Source organism: Vulpes vulpes, chromosome 10 (assembly GCF_048418805.1).
Source record: "Vulpes vulpes isolate BD-2025 chromosome 10, VulVul3, whole genome shotgun sequence".
NCBI classification, from domain to species: Eukaryota; Metazoa; Chordata; class Mammalia; order Carnivora; family Canidae; genus Vulpes; species Vulpes vulpes.
Genome location: NC_132789.1, coordinates 41727004 through 41750818, shown reverse-complemented (window position 1 = coordinate 41750818; position 23815 = coordinate 41727004). Strand labels below are relative to the sequence as shown.

General features: G+C 41.2%; 1 protein-coding gene across 1 annotated transcript in view; it reads right to left on the bottom strand.

Annotated features, from left to right (window-relative positions):
• The window catches only part of RHBDL2 (rhomboid like 2), a 46553-nt gene that overhangs the window by 7629 nt on the left and 15109 nt on the right, over positions 1 to 23815 (bottom strand). Inside the window, 3 exon segments of the mRNA XM_025991712.2 lie at positions 13070 to 13182; positions 16306 to 16454; positions 17609 to 17875. Coding sequence (XP_025847497.1) covers positions 13070 to 13182; positions 16306 to 16454; positions 17609 to 17854 — 508 coding nt within the window. The 5' untranslated portion in view covers positions 17855 to 17875.

Genomic DNA, 23815 nt, shown 5'->3' with positions numbered 1-23815 from the left:
AAACAAAGGATGACACATAATTGTAAGAATCATGAAAGATAAATCTTTCTAATATGAGGTGGAAGTTGGGAAGTCTGGACCATTATCATATTAACAAGCAACAAAGTAATTTTGTTTGTCTCTTCCATCCTATAAAGGTATAGCTATGTGACCTAACTACCTTAATTTTTCTGAAATAATAAATGTTCAGCATGAGGGCAGTGTAACAGGGACAAGAGCACAAACTCTAGTGCTGAAATTACAACCTGTGTGACATGAGCAAGTCTCTTAATCTTTCTGTGCCCGTTTCCCTACATAAAGAGAATATTAATAGAAATTACCTGAATGCATTGTCAGGGAAAGTAAATGAATTGATATGTGCATCGTACTTAGAACGCTGCCTGACACGCATTATGTACTTGTTAGCTATTGTTTCAAAATATTGCAAGCATTTAGTCAAAACTATCCAAATACCTGAGATATTCCAACATTTCATTATCTGATGGCTGGCTTTCTCATGGAGTCAAGATGTGGTCTCAGAACCCGTTTCAACATAGTATTAATCAGATTCGCCAAACAACAGGAAACCTATTTGCCAACCGGATCTTAGATTTCCTGAGCGAAAACAAGACTTTCAAATCACCTAAAGTCAAACTCTAAGTTGCTCTCTCTGTACTGCTTTGTTCTACTACTTAGTTTTTTGCTCTTAAGGCTCGCCTTCATTCCTTAGGATACAATGTAATACCTGCTTTGTGCAAGAAAGACAAAGTGGCCTTAGGAATCTTACAGATGAGTAAACAATTATAAGATGCAGAATAAAATAACTACTATGATTTCTTAAAAGTAGTGAATTTACTATGAAAGCACTTAGAAAGGAATGATTTCTTTTTCAGCAGAGAGGTGGAAGCCTTGCTGCTCTGAGAAAGAGGATGTAGCGTTTTGATTAAACTCTAAAATATTTTTAAGATAAGGAGAAAGTAAAAAAAAATAAAATAAAATAAAAGATAAGGAGAAAGTATTCAGGACTTAGGGAACTGGAAAAGCAAAAACATAGAAACAAAAGTATATGGGTGACTAAAAATTAGGAGTAGTCCAATAGGTTTAGGGCAATGGTCCTCAAATATCAACCTTCAGACTAGGGCTGGGGTGGTTGCATCTTAATCATATGAGTAATTTATTTTTAAAACAGATACAAATGTCCACTTCTGGCCACGATGGAGTAATAAGGATAAGATTATCTCTCCCGCTTGGAACAGCCAAAAGCACTGGACTATGTGAAACAGTGGTCTCCAAAATACTGGACACCAGATAGCAAAGGACAGTGAATCCTGACATATAAGAAATATATGAGGTGAGTTGTCTGATTGCCCAGCTTTACTGCCTTGAGAGAGATTACAGGCTACAACACATGAAGGAGAAACCCAGGTATATCTCAGTAAACTTTAAGTTGATGAGATAGAGTTTGAAGTCCAGATAGTCCCAGGCAACTGGAGTTTGCAAGACAGTGCACCAGAGAAGAAGGAGCACCACAGAGGGAACCCCAGAGAGGAGCACGAGAGGAAATTACCTGAGCCAGGGAAAGAGCCACTAGAAAGGAGTAAAGGGAGGATGTCTGAGTGGCTCAGTGGTTGGTGTCTGCCTTTAGCTCAGGGTGTGATCCTGGAGTTCCAGGATCAAGTCCCACATCAGGCTCCCTGCATGGAGCCTGTTTCTCCCTCTGCCTGTGTCTCTGCCTCTCTATTTCTGTGTCTCTCATGAATGAATAAATAAAGAAAATCTTCCAAAAAAAAAAAAAAAAAAAAAGAAAAGAAAGGAGTAAAGGAAAGAACGAATAGCTTTGCTCACATAGCACCAGAGAGGCTAAGTAACTTTCCAAACTGGAAAACTTCATAATTCATGGGGCATTGGGTAAAGTACACAGAAGGATCCTACACCAGTAATGGGTAATAATCACACTAACCATGACTCAAAAACACAGTTTCATCTAGCAAATCTTACCAAAAAGTTTCAAACTACTTCCAAGTAACTGTGTTCCAGAACAAATTTAAGGAATACTTATAGGAATACAATAATAGGGATCCCTGGGTGGCACAGCGGTTTAGTGCCTGCCTTTGGCCCAGGGCGCGATCCTGGAGACCTGGGATCGAATCCCACATCGGGCTCCCGGTGCATGGAGCCTGCTTCTCCCTCTGCCTATGTCTCTGCCTCTCTCTCTCTCTCTCTCTCTCTCTCTCTCTCTGTGTGTGTGTGTGTGTGTGACTATCATAAATAAATAAAAATTTTAAAAAAAGGAATACAGTAATATCCACCATCCAAAGATTAAATGTCTAGCATCCAAACAAAAATGGTCAGATATGCAAAGAAACAGGAAAATATGACCCATAAGAAAAAGAAAAAGCAATCAATTAAAACATTCCCAAACTAACACAAGTGTAAGTTTTAGCCGATAATGGGAATAAATAATTACTACGACTGTAATACTGTATGTTCAAAAATTGAGACATACAGGGATCCCTGGGTGGCGCAGCGGTTTGGCGCCTGCCTTTGGCCCAGGGCGTGATCCTGGAGATCCGGGATCGAATCCCACATCAGGCTCCCGGTGCGTGGAGCCTGCTTCTCCCTCTGCCTGTGTCTCTGCCTCTCTCTCTCACTGTGTTCCTATCATAAATTAAAAAAAAAAAATTAAAAAAAATTGAGACATACAAGATACAAAACACTCAAATTTCTAAAGACAAAAACTACAATGTCTAAGATGAAAAAATACATCAGTAGAGTTTAATGACACATTAGACAGTACTGACGAAAAGATAGTGAACATGAAGACATAGTAGTAAAAGTATCCAACATGAAACACATAGAGAAGTTTTTTTTTTTAATAAATACTGCATCAAAGAGCTGTGAGTCGATTTCAAGCAACCTAATACATACATAATTGGAGTCCCCAAAGAAGAGGAGAGAAGTCAGGTACAGAAAAAATAATTGAAGAAATTATGGCCAAATTTTTTCCAAAGTTTTATGAAAACTATAAATCAACCAATCCAAGAATTTCAACAAACCCCAAGCACTGCGAACATTTATAAAACTATACCAAGTCACAACAAAATCAAATTGTTCAAAAGCAGTGAAAATCTTAAAAGCAACCGGAGTAAAAAGACATGTTTCCTACTAAGGAACAAAGATAGGGATGGTAGCTGATTTCTCATTGGAAATGATGCAAATGAATAAACAGTAGAGCGCACCGTCTTTAAGCCATTGAACAAAAAAATACAGTCAAGCTAGAATTCTGTGCCTAATAACAATATATTTCAAAAAGAAAGGCAAAATAAGGATTCTTTTTTCAGACATACAAAGGCTGAAAGAATAGATAAACAGCAGACTCATACAAGAAATGTTAAAGGAGGGGCACCTGGGTGGCTCAATCAGTTAAGTGGCCAACTCTTGTTTTGGGCTCAGGTCATGATGTCAGGGTCCTGGGATTGAGCCCCACTTTGGGCTCTGTGTTCAGCAGAGTCTGCTTCAAGATTCTCTCTCCTTCTGCCCCTCCCCCCACTTGCTCACACACTCTTTCAAATAAATAAATAAATAAATAGATAGATAAATAAATAAATAAATATTTAATTTAAAAATGTTAAAGGAAATCCTCAGGCAGAAGGAAAAAATGTCAAATGAAAATATGAAATTATACTAAGGAATGGAGGGCATTGGAAATGGTGAGAACATGAACAAACCCACAAGATTTTGCCTAATTACTTAAATTCCTAGGGAAGATACTGTTTACTAGAAATAATAAGTGAATTAAATTGGAGGATAGATCAAAGAAATCAACTTTATTTCCATGTCATAGCAGTGAAGAATTGGAAATAGAAAATTTTTAAATAGTACTTTACAGCACATCAAAAATATAAAATATGGAGATAAATCTGACCCCCCCCCACACATACACACAAATGTTCAAGAGTTGACTCTGAAAGCACAATTCCTAAAATTTACAGAGTGATAAGTTATACACCAAAACTTTAAAACTCCTATTCTTCAAAAGATAATATTAAGAACATGAAAAGACAAGCAACAGACTAGGAGAAAATATTTGCAAGTCATATATCTGATAAAGGACTTATAATCAGAATATACATTATTATATATAATAAAGAATATAATCCAATTTTAAATGGGCAAAGATTTAACAGATACCTTACCCCAAAAGAAGATATGTGGATAGCAAATGAGCACATGAAAATATATTCACCATCATTAATTGTTAGGAAATGCAAATTAAAACCCAGTGAGAGGGACACCTGGCTGACTCAGTCAGTGGAGCATTTGGCTTTGGATCTCAGGGTTGTGAGTTCAAGCCCTGCATTGGGTAGAGAGATTACTCAAAAATAAAATGTCTTTTATTTTTTTAATTATTAAATTTTCAAGTAGGCCCCACACCCAGCATAGAGCCCAGTGCAGGGCTTGAACTCATAACCCTGAGATCAAGACCTGAACTGAGATGAAGAGTTGGCTACTTAACCAACTGAGCCACCTGGATGCTCCCAAAATAATTTTTTTAAATATAAAAAAAATAATAAATCCATCCATCCCAGTGAGATACCTTCATACACCCAATAGACTGACTAAAATTTAAAAAAACTGATGTTAGCAAGTGTTGAGAATTGTGGAAGAGCTAGAACTTCTGGTGAAGGTGTAAAATGTTACTACGGATGACCCTTGAACAACACAGGTTTGAATTGCTCAGGTCCACCCTTATGCAGATTTTTTCCCAATAAATACAGCACAGTATTGTAAATGTATTTTATCTTCCCTATGATTTTCTTTAAGTTTTGTTGTTGTTTTTTGCCTTTAGTAATCTCCATACCCAACATGGGGCTCAAACTCATGACCTCAAGATCATGTGACTACATGCTCTTCTTTTTTTTTTTTTTTTTAAGATTTTATTTATTTATTCATGACAGACACAGAGAGAGAGAGAGAGAGAGAGAGAGAGGCAGAGACACAGGCAGAGGGAGAAGCAGGCTCCATACAGGGAGCCCAACGTGGGACTCGATCCCGGGTCTCCAGGATCACACCCCAGGCTAAAGGAGGCACTAAACTGCTGGGCCACCGGGGCTGCCCTATAGGCTCTTTCTTCTGACTGAGCCAGCCAGGCACCCCCTTATGGTTTTCTTAACTGTTTCCCCTAGTTTATTTTATTATAAGAACACAGTACATAATAATATATACAAAATATATGTTAATTGACTATGTTATCAGTAAGGTTTTGGGTCAACAGTAGGCTATTAAATTTTGGGAAAGTCAAACATTACATGCAAATTTTCAACTGTGTGAGGGGGCTCAGAACCCCCGAAGGGTAAGCTGTACTTTCTTCCATATAACCTAACAATCCCATTTATAGATATAAATCCAAGAGATTAATACAAAAAGTTCTACACAGATATTCATAGTAGTGTTATTCGTAATATCCAAAAAGTGAAAATAACCCAAATATCCATCAATTGATGAATGTGTAGAGAAAACATGTATAGCCACACAATGGACTATAGTCTAATAAATAAAAAGGAGTGAAGCACTGATATATGCTACAACATCAATGAAGAATGGAAACATTATGCTAAGTGAAAAATGCCAATCACAAAAGATCATATATTATATGATTCCATTTGTATGAAATGTCCAAAATGGCAAATCTAAAAAGACAGTAGTAGTAGTGGTTGCCTAAGGCTGGAAAAGGGAGAATGGGGTGAGGAGTGGGGAGAGGTCCAGGGTTTCTTTGGGGAACAAAAACGTAAAATTCAGTTGTGATGATGAGTATATAATCTGTGAATTAAGTAAAAAAAAAAAAAAAACATTGAATTAAATACTTAAATGAGTTGTATATTGTATAGCTTATATCTCAGGAAAGCAGTTGGCAGTTTCTTAAAAAGTTAAACATACCCTCTGATAGGATCTGGCCATTTCATTCCTAGGTATTGACCCGAGAAAGCTGAAAACATTTGATTACACAAGTACTTACACACAAGTGTTCATAGAAGCTTCATTTGCAATAACCCCAAACTGCAAACAACTCAAATGTCCATCAACAGGAGAATGGAAAATTTGTGGTATGCCCCTGCAATCAAATACCACTTGCAATAAAAAAGAATCAACCATTGATAGACATAGAGCATGAATAAATCTGAAAATAATTATGCTGACCGACAGAACCAAAGATAGAGTACATACTCTATGATTGCACTTCTATAAAATTCTAGAAAATACAAATTAATCTATAATGATCAGTAGTTGGCAGGGAAAAGACAGGGAGGGACAGCAGAGAGCAATTTTCAAGAGTCACAAAGATACTTTTTTGGGGAGCGATGGATATGTTTATTGCCTTGACGGTGGTGATAGTTTCATGATTGTATACACATAGCAAAATTCTCATATTATACATTTTAAATACGTGCAGCCTATTATATGTCAATCATACCTCACCAAACAGAGAAGAAAACAAAATCAGATGCCAGGGCCATATCCTCTGAGATTCTGATCCAGTAGATCTGGATAGGCTCTGGATAGCTGTAGCTATGACACTTTCCAGGTGACTATGATGATCAGTCAACCTTGGGGAGCCCGGGTGGGATTGCAGACCAGCACTCTTCAGTCTTTAATGTGCATGTAAATCACTTCTGGGTTCATTCAAATGCAGATTCTGATAAGTAGGTCTGGTGGGGGGGGGCACTATTATGCCTTTATGACGAGTGATACTAATGCTGTTAATCCGAAGCTCCTGCTTTGCCAGGAGCAAGGATGGGGACACTAAAGTTATTTGATGTATTAAGGAATCTGGAAAAAAAGCAAAGCAAGAAGACAGCAGGCAAGCAGAAACTTTTAGAGGTGATGGATATGTTTATGACATAGGGACGATTTCACAGGTGTATACTTATCTCCAAGCCCATCAAGGCACATACGTTAAATATGTACAGATTTGTGTCTGTCAATAAGACCTCAAAAAAGTTATTTTTTAAAAGATTTTATTTATTTATTCATGAGAGACACAGAGAGAGAAGCAGAGACATAGGCAGAGGGAGAAGCAGGTTCCCTGTGGGGAGCCCGATGTGGGATTTGATCCCGGAATGGATAAATGATCCAGGATCACTCCCTGAGCTGAAGGCAGATGTTCAACCACTGAGCCACCCAGGCGTCCCAAGTTATTAAAAAACATTTTACATCAAGATCCCCTTAACCTCTTATGTATAATTTTCTTTTTTGAACATTAGTAAAGATTATTCTTCCAAGGTAAGAAAAGAAAAGAAAGGCAATGGGGCCACGCAGTGGAGGGTAATGAGCAATCTTGGATGTTTTGACTTTCTTCTGGGCATTGTCAATGTTCTAGGAAGGATATAATATGATCTAATCTGTGCTTGAGGAAGGTGACCCAGGCAACAGTGTGAGGACTGGAATAGCAAAGAGACACCTGCCAAGAAGCTATTGCAAAAATTAGCAGGGGATGTGAACAGGTTAATCACATTCCCTCCCCTCTCTCCTCTGAAACTGGGGCAGGGCTGATTCCATAGGTTGAAATCAAGCTGCGGGGGAAACCCCCGTGCAAATGCCAGAGCCAGGAAGGGCCTCATCAGTGCAAAGGCTTTCAAGGGCAGGAAAGACAGGTGTGTGCAGGAACAAAGGTAGAAGGCAGAAGAACAGGTTCCACAAAAGTAGAAGGGAAACAGAATGGGGAGCTATGTCACTGAGCATTGCCAATTCTATCCCTTTAACATGTCTCAGGAGTGCTTCCTGTTCTCTGGCCCCACCGCCCCAGGAGGCCAGTAAGGTTTTCATCAGTTAAAGAAAAAATCTGAGCACTGCAAAAGTTTGGATTGTGTCCCCCCAAAAAGACATATTGACGTTCTAACCCCCTAGCACCGCAGAATGTGATATTATGTGGAAATAGGGTTGTTGCAGATACGATTCATTAAGATGAGGTCACAGTGGAGTATAGTGGGGCTCTAACCAATATGACTGTGTCCTTTTTAGAGGAGAAGGGGACATATGAGAGCAGAACTCCACACGATGATGGAGGCAGAGCTCGAGAGGCTGCAGCTACAAGCCAGGGAATGCCAAGGACTGATGGCCACCCCAGACTCTCCCGGACAACAGGATCAGAGGAGGGAGCATGGCCCTATTGACACCTTGACTTCAAACTTGCAGCCTCCAGAACTGTGAGATAGTACAGTGCTGTTGTTTAAACCACCCAATTTGTGGTTCTTTGTTGTAAGAGCCCCAGGAAACTGATACAACCACCCACCACAATATAGGCATATGAACTTATTTGTAGGTTGCATATAGAAGTACCACTGTACTAATGTAGGGTTTTTGATGGCAGGTACATTTACTGGTTTTCTTTCATATACTAATATTTTTTTAAGTATAAAAATAGAATTTTCAAAGGATGAAACATTGATTACACAATATTTTTTTAAATTTTTTTATTTATTTATGATAGTCACAGAGAGAGAGAGGCAGAGACACAGGCAGAGGGAGAAGCAGGCTCCATGCACCGGGAGCCCGATGTGGGACTCGATCCCGGGTCTCCAGGATCGCACCCTGGGCCAAAGGCAGGCGCCAAACCGCTGCGCCACCCAGGGATCCCCGATTATCATTTTTATTTTATTAATGGTACAAAAAAATGTTTTTTCTTAAAGATCTAGAGAGAGAGAGAGTGAGCAGGGAGAGAGAGAATCCTCAAGCAGACTCGCCGCTAAGTGTGGAACCTAACCTGGGGCCAGATCTCACAACCGTGAGATGAGATCATGACCTGAGTGGAAATCAAGAGTTAGCCGTATAACTGACTGAGCACCCAGGCACCCCTGGTACAAAAAATGTTTATCAAACCATGAAAAGACAAGGGAGACATTTAAATGCATGTTACTAAGTGAAAGAAGCCAATCTGAAGAGGCTACATGATGTATGATTCCAACTATATGACATAATGGAAAAGGCCAAATTACAGAGATGGTAAAAGGATCAATGGTTGCTGGGGGGGGTGCGGGGGGGGGCTGTAGGGATGAATAGAGGGATTTTAGGACAGTGAAAATACTCCACATGCTACTCTAATGATGGATACATGTCATCACGCATTTGTCCCAAACTGCAGGAGGTACAATGCCAAAAGTGAACTTCTCTATTGGGTGATTATGATGTGCCAGCGGAGGATTCATCAATTCTAACAAAGGCCCATCTGTTCGGGGCGGGGCGGGGAACACATATTATATGGGGGGAGCAGGGAGTTTATGGGAAATCTCTGTGCCTTCCTCTTCATTTTCCTGTAAACCTAAAACTCCTCTAAAAAAAAATAGTCTTTAATTTAAAAATTTTTTTTCAATGAGCAGATTTATAAAATAAGCTTCATTGCTTTTTAAAAACCCTCATTGAAAATCATAACCCTGAAATTACAAATATATACTTCTAAATTTGGTTATTTTCTATAGAAATTTTCTCTTACTATCATAGCCAAAATGTACAATTTAAAAATGACATGTAAAAAAATAAAAATAAAAATAAAAATAAAAATAAAAAGGACATGTAGTTTCCAATGGGAGAATTATATCATTGACTGTGCTTCAATTATAAAAAAAAGAAAAGTGTTGTAATTTAACTGTTAATCCCCACCTTTCTTAGCATCAGTCACTTGTTCTTAATCAGAAAGTATTATAAAATATGTTTAAAACCCACTAAAACTCTTAACTGAGAAATCTTAAAACCGATTAAGAAATTGTTTCCAAAAAAAAAAGGAAATTGTTTCCCCACATTTTAAGTGTGAATTTCTAAGACTCATTGCATCATTCCCAGCAGCAAAATCAAACAACAAGAGAACGATTTCCAATTATTAGTTTTTAAAATGCCCTTTCAGAGCATTAGTGTTTTTGGAAGAGCAGTTATGTTCTTTCTCCTTGTATGAAAAAGGCTATTATGTCGCCAAAGAAACATATTTTGCATTTGCTTTTTCAACATCTGTTAGGTTGCATCCTACTGAAAGCCTTGTGTTTACCACAGGGGGAAAAGTCAGCAAATTAGATACTCATCTTTTTGTAAAAGAAAAATGCTTAGTCTTTAAAATGAGCAAAATCTCTAACTCTCTAACTGAATCTCTCTAACTGATTTCAAGACTTTTATTGTATAGCTACAGTGGTATTGACTACATGGTATTGGTGAAGGGGTAACACATCGGTCAACAAAACAAACAGGAGAACCCAGAAATAGTGCCCTACAAATAAGCCAAGTGATTTTTGACAAAGGTGCAAAAAAAATTTTTTTCAATGAAGGAGATAGAATTTCTAATAAATTGTTGCAAAGTCATTGGATATCCAAAAAAACCCCAAAAAGAACCTCAGTCTAAACCTCATACCTTATACAAAAATGAGCCAACTCAAAATAGATCATATTTCAACATAAAGCATAAAACTATGACTTTAGAAGATAACATCAGAAAAAATCTTTAGGACCCAGAGTGCAGTGAAGAGTTGAGACATGACCAAGAGCACGATTCATAAAGGAAAAATTAATAAATCAGACTTCATTGAAATTAAAAACTTTTGCTCTGTGAAAGACTCGATTAAAGCGATGCAAAGACAACTACACACTGAGAAAAATATACCTGTCAACTACATATTCGATAAATGACTAGAAAAGAAAAGAAGAACGAAAAGAACTCTCAAAATTTAATGGTTTATAAAAACTTAATGAAAAAAATCTAATTAGGAAGTAAGCAAAAGACATGAGCAGGTATTTCACAAAAGAGGTTATGCACATCAAGGGATCCCTGGGTGGCTCCATGGTTGAGCATCTGCCTTTGGCCCAGGTGCTATCCTGGGGTCCTGGGATCGAATCCCACATCGGGCTCCCAGCATGGAGCCTGCTTCTCCCTCTGCCTGTGTCTCTGCCTCTCTCTCTCTCTCTCTCTCTCTCTCTCTCTCTTTGTCTATCATGAATAAATAAATAAATCTTAGGAGGGAAAAAAAAAGGTGTTCAGCATCATTAGCCATTTGAGTAAAGCAGGTTAAGGCCATGATGAGATATCACTGCACACTTACGAGCACAGCTGAAATAATGGTGACAACACAAATGGTGGTGAGGAAAAAAAAAAAAATGGTGGTGAGGATGTGGAAAATGGAATCACTTATACAATATTGGAGGGAATGTCAAATGGAACAGCCATTCTGGAAAATGTTTTGTCTGATTCTTAAAAAACGAAATATGCAACTACTATACAACCAAAGAACTGTGCTCGTGGACATTTATCCCAGAGAAATGAAAATGTATGTTCACAAAACTCTGTACTTTTGTTCACAAAAACCTGTACACACTATAACGGCTTTATTTGTGATAGCCCCAAACTGGAAACAACCCAGAGAGTCTCCAATGAGTCAAGAGTTAAACAAAAAAACAAACAAACAAACAAAAAGAGTTAAACAAACAGTGGTCTAGCCATTGGAATACTACTCAGCGATAAAAATGAAGAAGTGTTGATACATGCAACAACCTACACTTGTCTCCAAAGAATTATGCCGTGCGAAGACCACCAATCCCAAAAGTGATATGCTGTGTTATTCCATTTATATGACATTCTTGAAGTGAGAAAATTATAGAAATAGAGAACAGATTAGAGGGTGTGGGGGGGAGAAGAAGCGGGTGTGACTATAAAAATACAATGTGAGGGATCCTTGTTTTGCACCTTGACAGTATCCAGGTGGATATCCTGGTTGTGATACGGTGTACTGTCATTTTGCAAGCTGTTACCATTGGGGGTAACTGGTTAAAGGACACATGGGACCACTACGTATTGATTTCATACAATTGCAATGTAAAAAAAGTTTAATTAAAAAATAACTAAATAAAAAATTAAAAAAATAAAAAAATAAAGTCTCCAATAAAAGGGTAGATGGGAATTCTAAGATTTTTCTGCTCCGACCAAAGTGGATCATCTTAAGGCACACCCAACTTCAGAGATCACTGGCATGCTGCTAGTCTCTCTTGAGCTTTCGGGGCCCCTCTAGCTCTTCTCTGCATTCTCTTCAAACTTGCTTTTTTTTTTTTTTTTTTATGATAGTCACACACACAGAGAGAGGGAGAGAGAGGCAGAGACACAGGCAGAGGGAGAAGCAGGCTCCACGCACCGGGAGCCCGACGTGGGACTCGATCCCGGGTCTCCAGGATCGCGCCCTGGGCCAAAGGCAGGTGCCAAACCGCTGCGCCACCCAGGGATCCCCTCAAACTGTCTTTCTTAAACGCAAATTTGTGTTACTTCCCAAGATCACCAGTCTGACACATCGGGCCTTCGTGATCTAGCTATTAAGTCTCTACCCAATCTGTGCACCTGGACACCAGACTACACACAACTCCCAATTGTGCAAAACACAGTCCGACTCTGAGATATCTGAGGACAGGCACCATGACCTCTCCCCATCTGCTTATCTTCTCTCAGATATTTTTAACTTTTTTTTGTTTATTTTTTGTTTAGTAATCTCTACACCCAATGTGGGGCTCAAACTCGCCATCCTAAAATAAAGAGTAGCATGCTCTTCCAACTGAGCCATCCAGGCACCCTTCTAACTTCTTTTTTGTTTAAGCTTTATTTAAGAAATCTCTATACTTGACATGGGGCTCAAACTCATGACCCCGAGATCAAGAGTCACATGCTTTTCTGACAGAGCCCACCAGCTGCCCCTAATTAATTTCTAATGCTCATCAGGTTCCCCAGCCCGTATTAGGAGTGCAGTAAATCTTGACTTAAATGTTGATTACTGGGAAACCTGGGTGGCTCAGCAGATCTAATTCAAAACCTGGATTTTGGGGGCACCTGGGTGGCTCAGCGGTTGAGTGTCTGCCTTCAGCTCAGGTCTTGATCCCAGGGTCCCGGGATCAAGTCCCGCATCGGGATCCCTGTAGGGAGCCTGCTTCTCCCTCTGCCTGTGTCTCTGCCTCTCTCTGTGTCTCTCATGAACAAATAAATAAAATATCTTTTTAAAACGTAGATTACTTTTGCTTTGTGCATTGCCTCCTCAGAGTGCAGAGGCATCGATTCTGTGTCGACCCTGAGGACACTAACCTGCGATCACTCCTGCCAGGTACACCAGCCCTACTCGGAGACCTTTGTGGACCATTTCCAAGGGAATACCCAAAACGAGCTGCATAACAAGATTCCCCAAGATGTGCTGAACTCTGCAGAGACAAACACAGTAGTCAAAAATTATGACCAAAGCACAGTTATTTCTTTGGGACATTAACAGGCGTTGGTGTCTTGTTCCTGACGACAGACTTGCTTCACTCAAATGCCATTTTCTAGTATTTTTAGGTGACTTTTTTTTCTTTTAAATAAAATCTCAGCATGTAAAACAGACAAAGGACATTTTGGAAGTGTACATTCATATTATAAGTTCTGTTTTATAACAGTGACTGACAACGCGATCCTGGGATCGAGTCCCGAATTAGGCTCCCAGTGGGGAGCCTGCTTCTCCCTCTGCCTATGCCTCTGTGTCTCTCATGAATAAATAAATAGAATCTTTAAAAACCAACCAAACAAACAAAAAACAGTGACTGACCATATCAGGGAGCAATAAGGATGGCTTAAGGAACAGAAACTTGATATTAGGTTTAGATGACAATTACCATCTTACATCAGCCCCTGGCATCTGATTTTGTTTTGTTCGCATGGTATTAAGAAAGTCCTAATTTTAGGACTGAGAGTTTAAGTTTCAATAGTTTTGTTCTGTTTTTTAAAGTAATATCCACACCCAATGTGGAGACACCAAGATCAAGAGTCGCACACGCTACTGACTGAGCCAGCTAGATGCCCCCAAGTTTCAATAGGTTTTTAAACAACTGCTCTTGCCGTCTTAGGATATTCTTTAATAAAACAGAGACGGCAAGAGAAACCTCATCCCCGGTTCTACCTTAAAAAGCTGAAAAAACAGTTTACCAGGATGAAAAAGAAAGTTTACCCAGTAACACCAGCTTAAGTTAGCATCTGCCAAACTGTAGTATTGGCATATGACATATTTGAGCACCCGTTGCTTTTATTCTAGTTTTTACAGAGGTAAAAATATTTTTAAATAAAATTCACATTATGTTGCCTGCCAAATCCCACAGGTTATCTCTGGAGGATTTCTGAATGTATCTTGGTACATTCCCACATTACAGTAATCCTCAATTTAGTTATTACATAAGAGATTTCAAGGTTAAACGAAAAAGTTAAAAAACAAAATAGGCGTTGGATCTTCCACAAAGTGTAGCAGCTTTCATACTAGCTTTAGGATTGTGTTTTTGCATTATAAATTGCTCAACAAATACCCAGCAGAGGTTCTCCGGGTAGACTGCAGAACAGATTACTTACCTTCATGGCCACGTGTGCACCCAGCCACAACTATCACTGCCCAAGGCATCTTCAAAGACATACAAGAAGTAACATGTAATTCAGCACACAATAGTCCAGCAAGGACAGTGACACTGGCCTTACAGAGACATCAGACATAAAGAGTATTTGGAAATCTGTGCCCTTAGTGAATTTGAACAAAGTCAAAGGAAGCCACCCGTCCTGTCCTCTGGCAACAGCTTGAGGACAAAGTGACCAGTAGCACAAAAACCCCAAGGAATCACCCTCGGTGTTCTTTCTGCTGCTCAATAACATGAGTAGAAATGGCATAAGGATGAGATCCTATCATAACTTCGGAACAGAAATACTAACTTTTTTCATCCAAATTTTATCTACCCTTCCAAGTCCAGCTGGAACCCATGTCATCTGTGAAACCATCCCCATTCTGACCTTCCTTTCTTTATGTTTATATCTACAATAGCTAAGCCCACATCCATCTCCTTATCATTTGGCCAGCCTCTCTCAGCTAGGGGTAGTCGTGTCCATGGTTCTGGCCAACAAAATGCAGGTCAGAGCAGCACTGATGGGCTGATGGGAGACTAGTAAGAGAGCTGCTTTCCAGGCAAACGGGATGGATTTCACCAGTACCCGGTCCTACACTTCCCCTTCCTGCTTTTAACACCCAGCTATAGCTGCCGACTTGCAGCCATGAGAGAAAGGTCAAGGGAAAACCAGAGATGCCAGCATAGAACCAGGAGTCTTGGCTTCATTAGACTCATGAATTAAGAAAAAAAAAAAAAAAAAAAACTCATGAACTAACCACAAACCTCTGGGCTTCTTGTATGGTAAAGAATTACCTCCATTTGTTTAGGCCCCCATTAGATTCTTTTGGTTACTTTCATCCAAAAGCATTCCAAACCTCTACAGCCCCATCTATGACCTGTCCTACACAGCCTTGAGACCTCTTTTAGAGTGCCTTGCTATGTGTCGGACACTGCAGAAATTACATGATAACCACGGTGTCATTTAATCACAGCATCCTCATGGGACAGATACTATTGCCCCATTTTACCAAGTCACTACTATGACTATAATGCCATATGGCCCTGAGTTACTATCTAACCAACTGCTCGCCAATATAAATCCCTTGAGTGCAGGAGCCACGTTTGTTCAGAACATGTTAAATGAAAAACCAAACCGAAAGGATCCGTAGAAACTGGGCAATAGGCAATTTTGTCCTTGATTTGTCAAGCCTCTGAGCCCTGTGTCCTGCCGTGGATGCTGGTCAGCATCTTCCTTCAAGGTCCAGGGCTGGGTAGGTCACAAAGATGAAGTTGGCCCCATCTGAACCCCAGGCATCCACTGGAGGGGGAACCCAGCAGCAGGCAGCTTGCTCACTGCCTGCTATGGGCACAGTGAATCATGGGTTCTGAGCAAGGTCACAAAAGATAATGAGCATATAAGAAGCCAAATGGCAGGCAGGGCATTGCCCATGGCTTGTGTTAGTCCGTGTTACACACTCAACAAAGTGCTCACGAATTCTTTTTTTTAAGTGTGCGGCAGGCATAGGGAGGGAGGGATTGATGATTCATATCCTAAAGGGAACATTTTAACAACATCAAAGCAACTAGGGGGGACATACATATTGTTTAGAATGATTTGGTCTCTTCTCATGAATATTCCTATATAAATACCAATATTGGGCAATGATCATGCAATAGAAAGTAGCACTTTGGGTTAGCACTAATGGGTTGAGGTTCCAGCTCTGCAACTTAGCCAAGTGACGTGGAGCGAGTAACATCCCCCAAGCCTCGGACACAGTAGGGCAGGACTAGTACCTGCCTCCTAGGGTCGCTGAGGATCAAAGATTATGGCCATGTGATTGCCTTATCAATAAGAGCGCCAACCAAATGCTGGGGGTTACGAGTACTTGCAGTCACCTCCGACATCCGCGACTTACTGTCATTCCTTACCCAGCATGTACCAGCATGTATGAGATAAACCTCCAGGCTTGCTCCCTCTTCTCAGGGCTGTAGATAAAGGGGCTCTCCAGGATGCCTGTGTCCAGGGTGATCCACTGTTCCTGAGGCTTCTACACAGCATAGTAAATAAACACTGCCAGCTGCCAGGGAGGGGCAGACATGAATGTCAACCACTTTCTCTGCCAGAGTGGCCCTATTACATAAGCCCCGTGGGCCCTACCTTGCTTCCAAACGATTAGCTCTCAAGTGGGCCTCTCCACAGTGTGTGCTCAGAGGAATGAAACCCCCTTGCCATATATCTGACCATGTAACTGCGGTCACATCCTACTTCCTCCAGTGATTAGGAGCAGCCCGAGACCAAATACAAAGAACCCCTCGACCCCCTTAAATACCCTCTGCTCTCACTGCCCCTTCCCATCATTTAGTCTTTCACTTACAAGTTAATGTGAATTAAGTCGCTGCTGGCTTGCAAGGAGTAGATGAGGGGAAAGGGAACAGTAATAACCTTACAGAACAGAAGCCTTAACTAAGTGATGAAGCCTCATGTCGCCAGGGATGACATCGATGGGAATTAAGAGGATTACGTTAGAAACTTCCTAATGACCCCAAAGTCACACCCCACACACATCCATGCCCTGCCCATTCCTTTATGAGGCATTGTGGTGAAGGAGGAAAAGGTAGGCACAATGAGGCTCAGGAGAAGCCCAGTCCTGGCCCAGTCACTAAGTATGTGACCTTGGGCAAGTCATTCCACTTCTCTGGGTGTTGTACTCTTTTCTGGAAAATCAAAGGGCTGACTAGATCAGAGTCAAAACACACTACAGGCTGCCCACAGTAGACATCAGTAGAGGATCCCATTTTTTCCCCCTACTGAAATCTGGAGGCAGCCCACAGCTCTTCTGGTGAGGCTCCTATAATGGCTCCACAGAAAGACCTTACCAATCCAAGTCGGTTCATGAGACCAATTTGCGACTCCAAGATGATTTGGCTTCTAAAGCCCCAACAACTAAAATGAAACGAAGCCACTGAAAATCATAGTCACTGCTGGGTGGGGCGGTTGCTTGAAAAATAAACCTCAACCCCTGGCTGAAAGTGGCTGCAATCATAGGGAAGATGGACCTAAGGGGGCTCCAGAGAGGGTGCTGTTGAGTTCCATGTGTGCTGTACTGGCCACTACCAAGCTCTTTTCCCACGTGTTATCCACTTTGACTAGATGAAGTCAAAGCCTCCTCCTCCTCCCTCCCCCACCCAGCAAGTGCTACTTGCTCTAGCACTCCCCGCCCAACATGCTCACCTCCACAAGGCTGATGGAGATGATGAATATAGGGGGTGGGAAGCAGTTGGCTCTCTCCAAGTATGTTCTTCGGACCTTTTCAGGAAGCATCCATTTTGAGACAACCCTGTGGACCTTTTTATTCTTGAAGTGATCTTTGCTTCTCCAGTCCTCTTGCATTTCCTTCTCCTCTTCCAGCTCTCCTTTCATGTCTCTACCCATATTCAGATTCACATCCTCCATCTCCAAATCACCATCAGCAGCCATTGTCCTGAGTCCTCCCTCCACCTGAAAGGGCCATGAATGTCAGTGAAAAACAGATAACCCCATAGTCCTTGGGCCATGACTCTTTCCTGGGCTCTCTAGCATAACCATTGGTTTCCAAGGCTTTCCTGTATATTAATAGAAGGCAATTAAAGATCTGTTTTCCAAATACTTATAATATCCATACCCTCATCATCAGTATTCAGTTGTGACAAAGTATGAGGGTCTCCCCAGATAAGGGAAAGAACTCCCAGGGATCACTTCTGGTTTCCTCTATTGCCACTACCTAAAAGGATGGACTAGGGCCTTGAAATAGAAACTTTACCTTGTATTCCCCTTCATTCCCCTCTGCCACAGACTGTCAAGTCAACCTTCAGTGTAAGAGATGAGGTGTTTGTTGTGAGGTGATGCATCTCAGAGCTTAAACCATGCACACTGCATAACTGAACCAAGTCTTGACCAGCTAAACGATCTCCTTTCCCTTCTGAGGTTCATCTTGGAAAAAATAATATAAAATTAAAATTCCAAAATATAGGGGATCCCTGGGTGGCGCAGCAGTTTAGCGCCTGCCTTTGGCCCAGGGCGTGATCCTGGAGACCCGGGATCAAGTCCCACGTCGGGCTCCTGGTGCATGGAGCCTGCTTCTCCCTCTGCCTGTGTCTCTGCCTCTCTCTCTCTCTCTCTCTCTCTCTGTGACTAGCATAAATAAATAAATAAACAAACAAACAAACAAACAAATAAATAAATAAATAAATAAAAATTTATTTAAAAAATTACAAAATATAAAAATTGCAAAAGTGGATACACGGCCTTTGAAGGAGCCCATGCAAATGAGAGACCTGACATTTAAGCTCTATTAGTCTCAGAGAAAATCCACCTCTGTTTATATTTGAAGAGTTTTTTAAATTTTATTTTTAAGTAATCTCTACATCCAACATGGGCCTTGAACTCACAACCCCGAGATCGAGAGTCGCACACTCTACTGACTGAGCCAGCCAGGTGCCCCTATTTGATTTTTTAAAGTATGTATCACTATTTGTTTTTATGATTTTATTTATTCATGAGAGGCACACACAGAGAGAGAGGCAGAGACACAGGCAGAGGGGGAAGCAGGCTCCATGGAGGGAGCCCGATGCAGGACTCAATCCTGGGACCCCAGGATCACGCCCTGGGCTGAAGGCGGTGCTAAACCGCTGAGCCACCCGGGCTATCCATGTATTACTATTTTAATAAAAAATAAAAAAATAAAAAAACTAAGAAAGACATATCTAAGACAACTTTACCTGATCCTAGAGTCTCAACTCCTATACTATTTCTCCCCTTCCCTTTGGGGCCCAGTGTCTTGAAGGAGGAATCTATACCCAAACCAGCTGGTCATCTGCATGCCCCACTGAAATCAATCTCCTGAGTTATGCCCTTCAAACAAATCCACTTCCGGAATGATGTGAGTCCCAACCACGTATGCAGAGCCCCCTTGGCATTTCAAAGCACAGCCTCACTGCAAAATCTCACGTACTCCTCAGAATTACCTGAAGTAAAAAGGAATGATTCTGTTCCCAATTCTCTTCGTCTTCAACCTTCCTAACAGATTTTCCTATTGAAATCTCTCCCTCTGTCTTTCATCTCAACCATAATTCATTCACTGCCTCCACTGACTGCCTTTTCCTCCTCCCCAGCCATGGGCATCCCCTCTGGGGGCTTCAGCAACATGCTCATCCTGCAACTGGACCTCTCTAACCTGCTGAAGAGGAGCTAGTGGCAAGGTCCCTAGAGGATGGGGTTCTAACACCAGACAGACCAGAGGAATAACCTTGTCTTATTTTTCTTAGCAACCATAGACAATGGCCTAGAGCCTGGTACCATAAACAATAGAATAGTAGTTGGAAAAAAAAAGAAAAAAAGATTAGTAGTTGTGGGGTGGGGGGTGGGTGATGGGGGGCTGTATGTTTTATGAGTACAAAGATTCAGTTTGGGAAGGCAAAAAAGTCCTGGAGATGGATGGTAATGAGACTTGCACAACAATTTAAGATAGTTAATGCCACTGAATTGTACACTTAAAAATGGTTAAAATTAAAAATGGTTAAAATGGGGGCAGCCCGGGTGGCTCAGCGGTTTAGTGCCACCTTCAGCCCAGGGCGTGATCCTGGAAACCTGGGATAGAGTCCCACATCGGGCTCCCTGCATGGAGCCTGCTTCTCCCTCTGCCTGTGTCTCTGCCTCTCTCTCTGTGTGTCTCTCATGAATAAATAAAATCTTTTTTTAAAAAAAGCATTTAAAAATGGTTAAAAAGGCAAATTTTAAGTTATGTATATTTCACACACACACACACACACAAATAATGTGAAACTTTCAAAGTCCTTGTGAAGATTAGATACAGTGTTTGTGTCACCAATATGTGCTTCACCAATGATATAATACTGCTATTTTCAGCTTAGGTTCATGCATCTAAATTTCCTAAATGACCCCAAATAAGGTTTTTCACAGTAACTTTTTTTAAAAAACATGATCCATGGAGCCGGAAGACTGGGATTAGGACAGAGCTCTACTACATGTCAACTGTAAACCTAGGTACGTCACTTAAATTCTCTGAGCCTCAGATTGCATTTTTTTAATTGTGGTAAAATACACATAACCTAAAGTGTACCACTTTAGCCATTTTATTTTTTTTATTATTATTTATTTATGATAGTCATACAGAGAGAGAGAGAGAGGCAGAGACATAGGCAGAGGGAGAAGCAGGCTCCATGCCCCGGGAGCCCAACGTGGGATTTGATCCCGGGTCTCCAGGATCGCGCCCTGGGCCAAAGGCAGGCGCCAAACCGCTGCGCCACCCAGGGATCCCCAGCCATTTTATTTTTTTTTTTAAGATTTTTTTAAGAAGCAGGGAGCCTGCTTCTTCCTCTCCCTCTGCCACTCCCCCCCCCCTGCTTGCGCCTCTCTCCCACTCTCTCCCTCTCACTCTCTGTCAAATAAATAAATAAATAACATCTTTAAAAGAAAAGAAAATGGAATCATACAACATGAGGCCTTTTGAGTCTGGCTTCTCTCAGTAGTAAGTTTGCAAGGTTGATCCAGGTTGTGCCCTGTATCAGTACTTTGTTCCTTTTTTTTTTTTTTAAGTAGGTGCCACACCCAGTGTGGGGCTTGAACTCACAACCCTGAGATCAATAGTCACAGGTGGGAGAAAGAGGAGGTGGGAGGGTGGAGGGATGTATGAAATAGGTGATGGGGATTAAGGAGGTCACTTGTTGTGATGACCACTGGGTGTTGCATGTAAGTGATGAATCACTAAACCTACACCTGAAACTAATACTACCCTGTATGTTTACTAACTGGAATTTAATAAAAACTTTAAAAAAAAAAAGAAAACGGAGTCATGTGCTCTACTGACTGAGCCAGCCAGGTAACCCAGTACTTCATTCCTTTTTATGGCTGAATAACACTGCATTGTACAGATATATAAACATATTTTGTTTATCTGTTGGACTGTTGAAGGACATTTAGATTGTTTCTGTCTTTGGATATTGTGAATAGAGTTGCTATGAACATCCCTGTGCATTGTTTGAACACCTGCTTTCAATTATTTGAGGTATATACCTAGGAGTGGACTTGCTAAGCTATATAGTAATTCTATATTTAACTTACTGGAGGGCAGCCCTGGTGGCTCAGCGGTTTACCACTGCCTTTGGCCTGGGGTGTGATCCTGGAGTCCCAGGATCGAGTCCCACATCAGGCTCCCTGCGTGGAGCCTGCTTCTCCCTCTGCCTGTGTCTCTGCCTCTCTCTCTGTCTCTGTCATGAATAAATAAAAACCTAAAAAAAAAAACTTACTGGAAAACTCTCAGATTACACTTTAAAGTGGAGATAATTCAAAAAAATAAAAATAAAGTGGGGATAATGATAGACCTTACCTTGTAGCATTGTTGGAAAGATCATCCAAGGTAATCCATGTAAAGCACTTGGAATAGTATCTGGCACATAATAAACACTCCACAATTACTAGTTATTATTAGCTATGGATAGATGAGTGGGTGTGTGGATGGATGGATGGATGGATGGAAAGATGAAAGGGATAGGGCTGAGTCTAGGGCCTATTTTCAGACTGCAAGTTACTGGAATCAACTCATACTGAATTTATTGTTTAAAATAGTTCATTAGGCAGTTTCCACATAAAAATAGATTATATTCAATAAATTTAGAGAAGAAGAGAATTCCCCTTTTATGTTACTTTTCCCCAGCAACTTTTCTGAGAAGAAAGTTCCCTCCTCTACATCTTCTACCCTCCCCACTCACCCACCCTCCCCAGGGTCAGACACTAAGTCTATAGACCTCACTGTTTCATGAATTTTCCTTGAATGTTGGTGATTGTTTCTAGTTTCACAACTTCTCATAATTGGCAAAACACAGTGCGGATTTAAGATCTGCAGCTTTTAACAGCAAATATTAAAGCATTTTAAAAATAAGTTCGGGGCACCTGGGTGGCTCAGTCGGTTGAGTGTTGGACTCTTATTTTTGGCTCAGGTCATGATCTGTGTTGTGGGGTGAAACCCCATGTCAGGCTCTGCACCCATCAAGGAATCTGCTTGTCTTTCTCCCTCAGCTGCTCCTCCCCCCCACCCCCTGCCACTCACTCTCTCTAAAATAAATAAACAAAATATTTTAAAAATGGGGTATCTGGGGAAGCCTGGGTGGCTCAGCAGTTGGGCACCTGCCTTTGGCCCACGGCATGATCCTGGAGACCTGGGATCAAGTCCCACACCGGGCTCCCCGCATGGAGCCTGCTTCTCCCTCTGCCTGTGTCTCTGCCTCTCTCTCTCTCTGTGTCTCTCATGAATAAATAAATAAAATCTTAAAAGGGGGGGGCATCTGGGTGGCTCAGTTGGTTAAGTGTCTGCCTTCAGTTCAGGTCATGATCCCAAGGTCCTGGGATTGAGTCCGATATCATATCGGGCTCCTTGCTCAGTGGGGAGCCTGCTTCTCCCTCTCCCTCTGCCTGCCACTCCCCCTGCTTGTGCTCTCCCTTTCTCTGTCAAATAAATAAATAAATAATCTTATTAAAAAATCAGTAATAAAAGTTCAAGGACCCCTGGTTAGCTCAGTCAGTAAAACATGAGACTCTTGATGTCAAGATTGTAGGTTTGAGCCCCATGTTGGGTATAGAGATTACTCTTTAAAAAGTGAAGTAGGGACACCTGGGTGGCTCAAGTGGTTGAGCATCAGTCTTTGGCTTGGGTTGTCATCCTGGAGTTCCAGGATCGAGTTCTGCATCGGGCTCCTGCGTGGAGCCTGCTTCTCCTCCCTCTGTCTGTATCTCTGCCTCTCCCTGTGTCTCTCATGAATAAATGAATAAAATCATTAGAAAACATTTTAGAGGGATCCCTGGGTGGCGCAGCGGTTTGGCGCCTGCCTTTGGCCCAGGGCGCGATCCTGGAGACCCGGGATCGAATCCCACATCGGGCTCCCGGTGCATGGAGCCTGCTTCTCCCTCCGCCTGTGTCTCTGCCTCTCTCTCTCTCTCTGTGACTATCATAAATTAAAAAAAATAAAATAAAATAAAACAGAAAACATTTTAGAAAATAAAAAGTAAAGTAAAATCTTAAAATTAACTAATTAAATAAGTTCAGTTAGGGATGGTTAACATTGTATTAATAAGCTCTACTGTAAATACAGATACCATACATGATCATTTTATAAGGAAATTAAATTCTACGTTGTTACGGGCGCCTGGGTGGCTCAGTCGGTTAAGTGTCTGCCTTCGGGTCAGCTCATGATCCCAGAGTCCTGGATGGAGTCCCACATGGTCAGGCTCCCTGCTCAGCGGGGAGTCTGCTTCTCCCTCTCCCTCTGCTCTTTCTCTTCCTCGTGCTCACTCTCGCGCTCTCTCTCCCAAGTAAATAAAATCTTTAAAAACAATTTTAATTCTACATTGTTAATACAACTTTAAAGCTTAAAAAGAGCTTTAAAA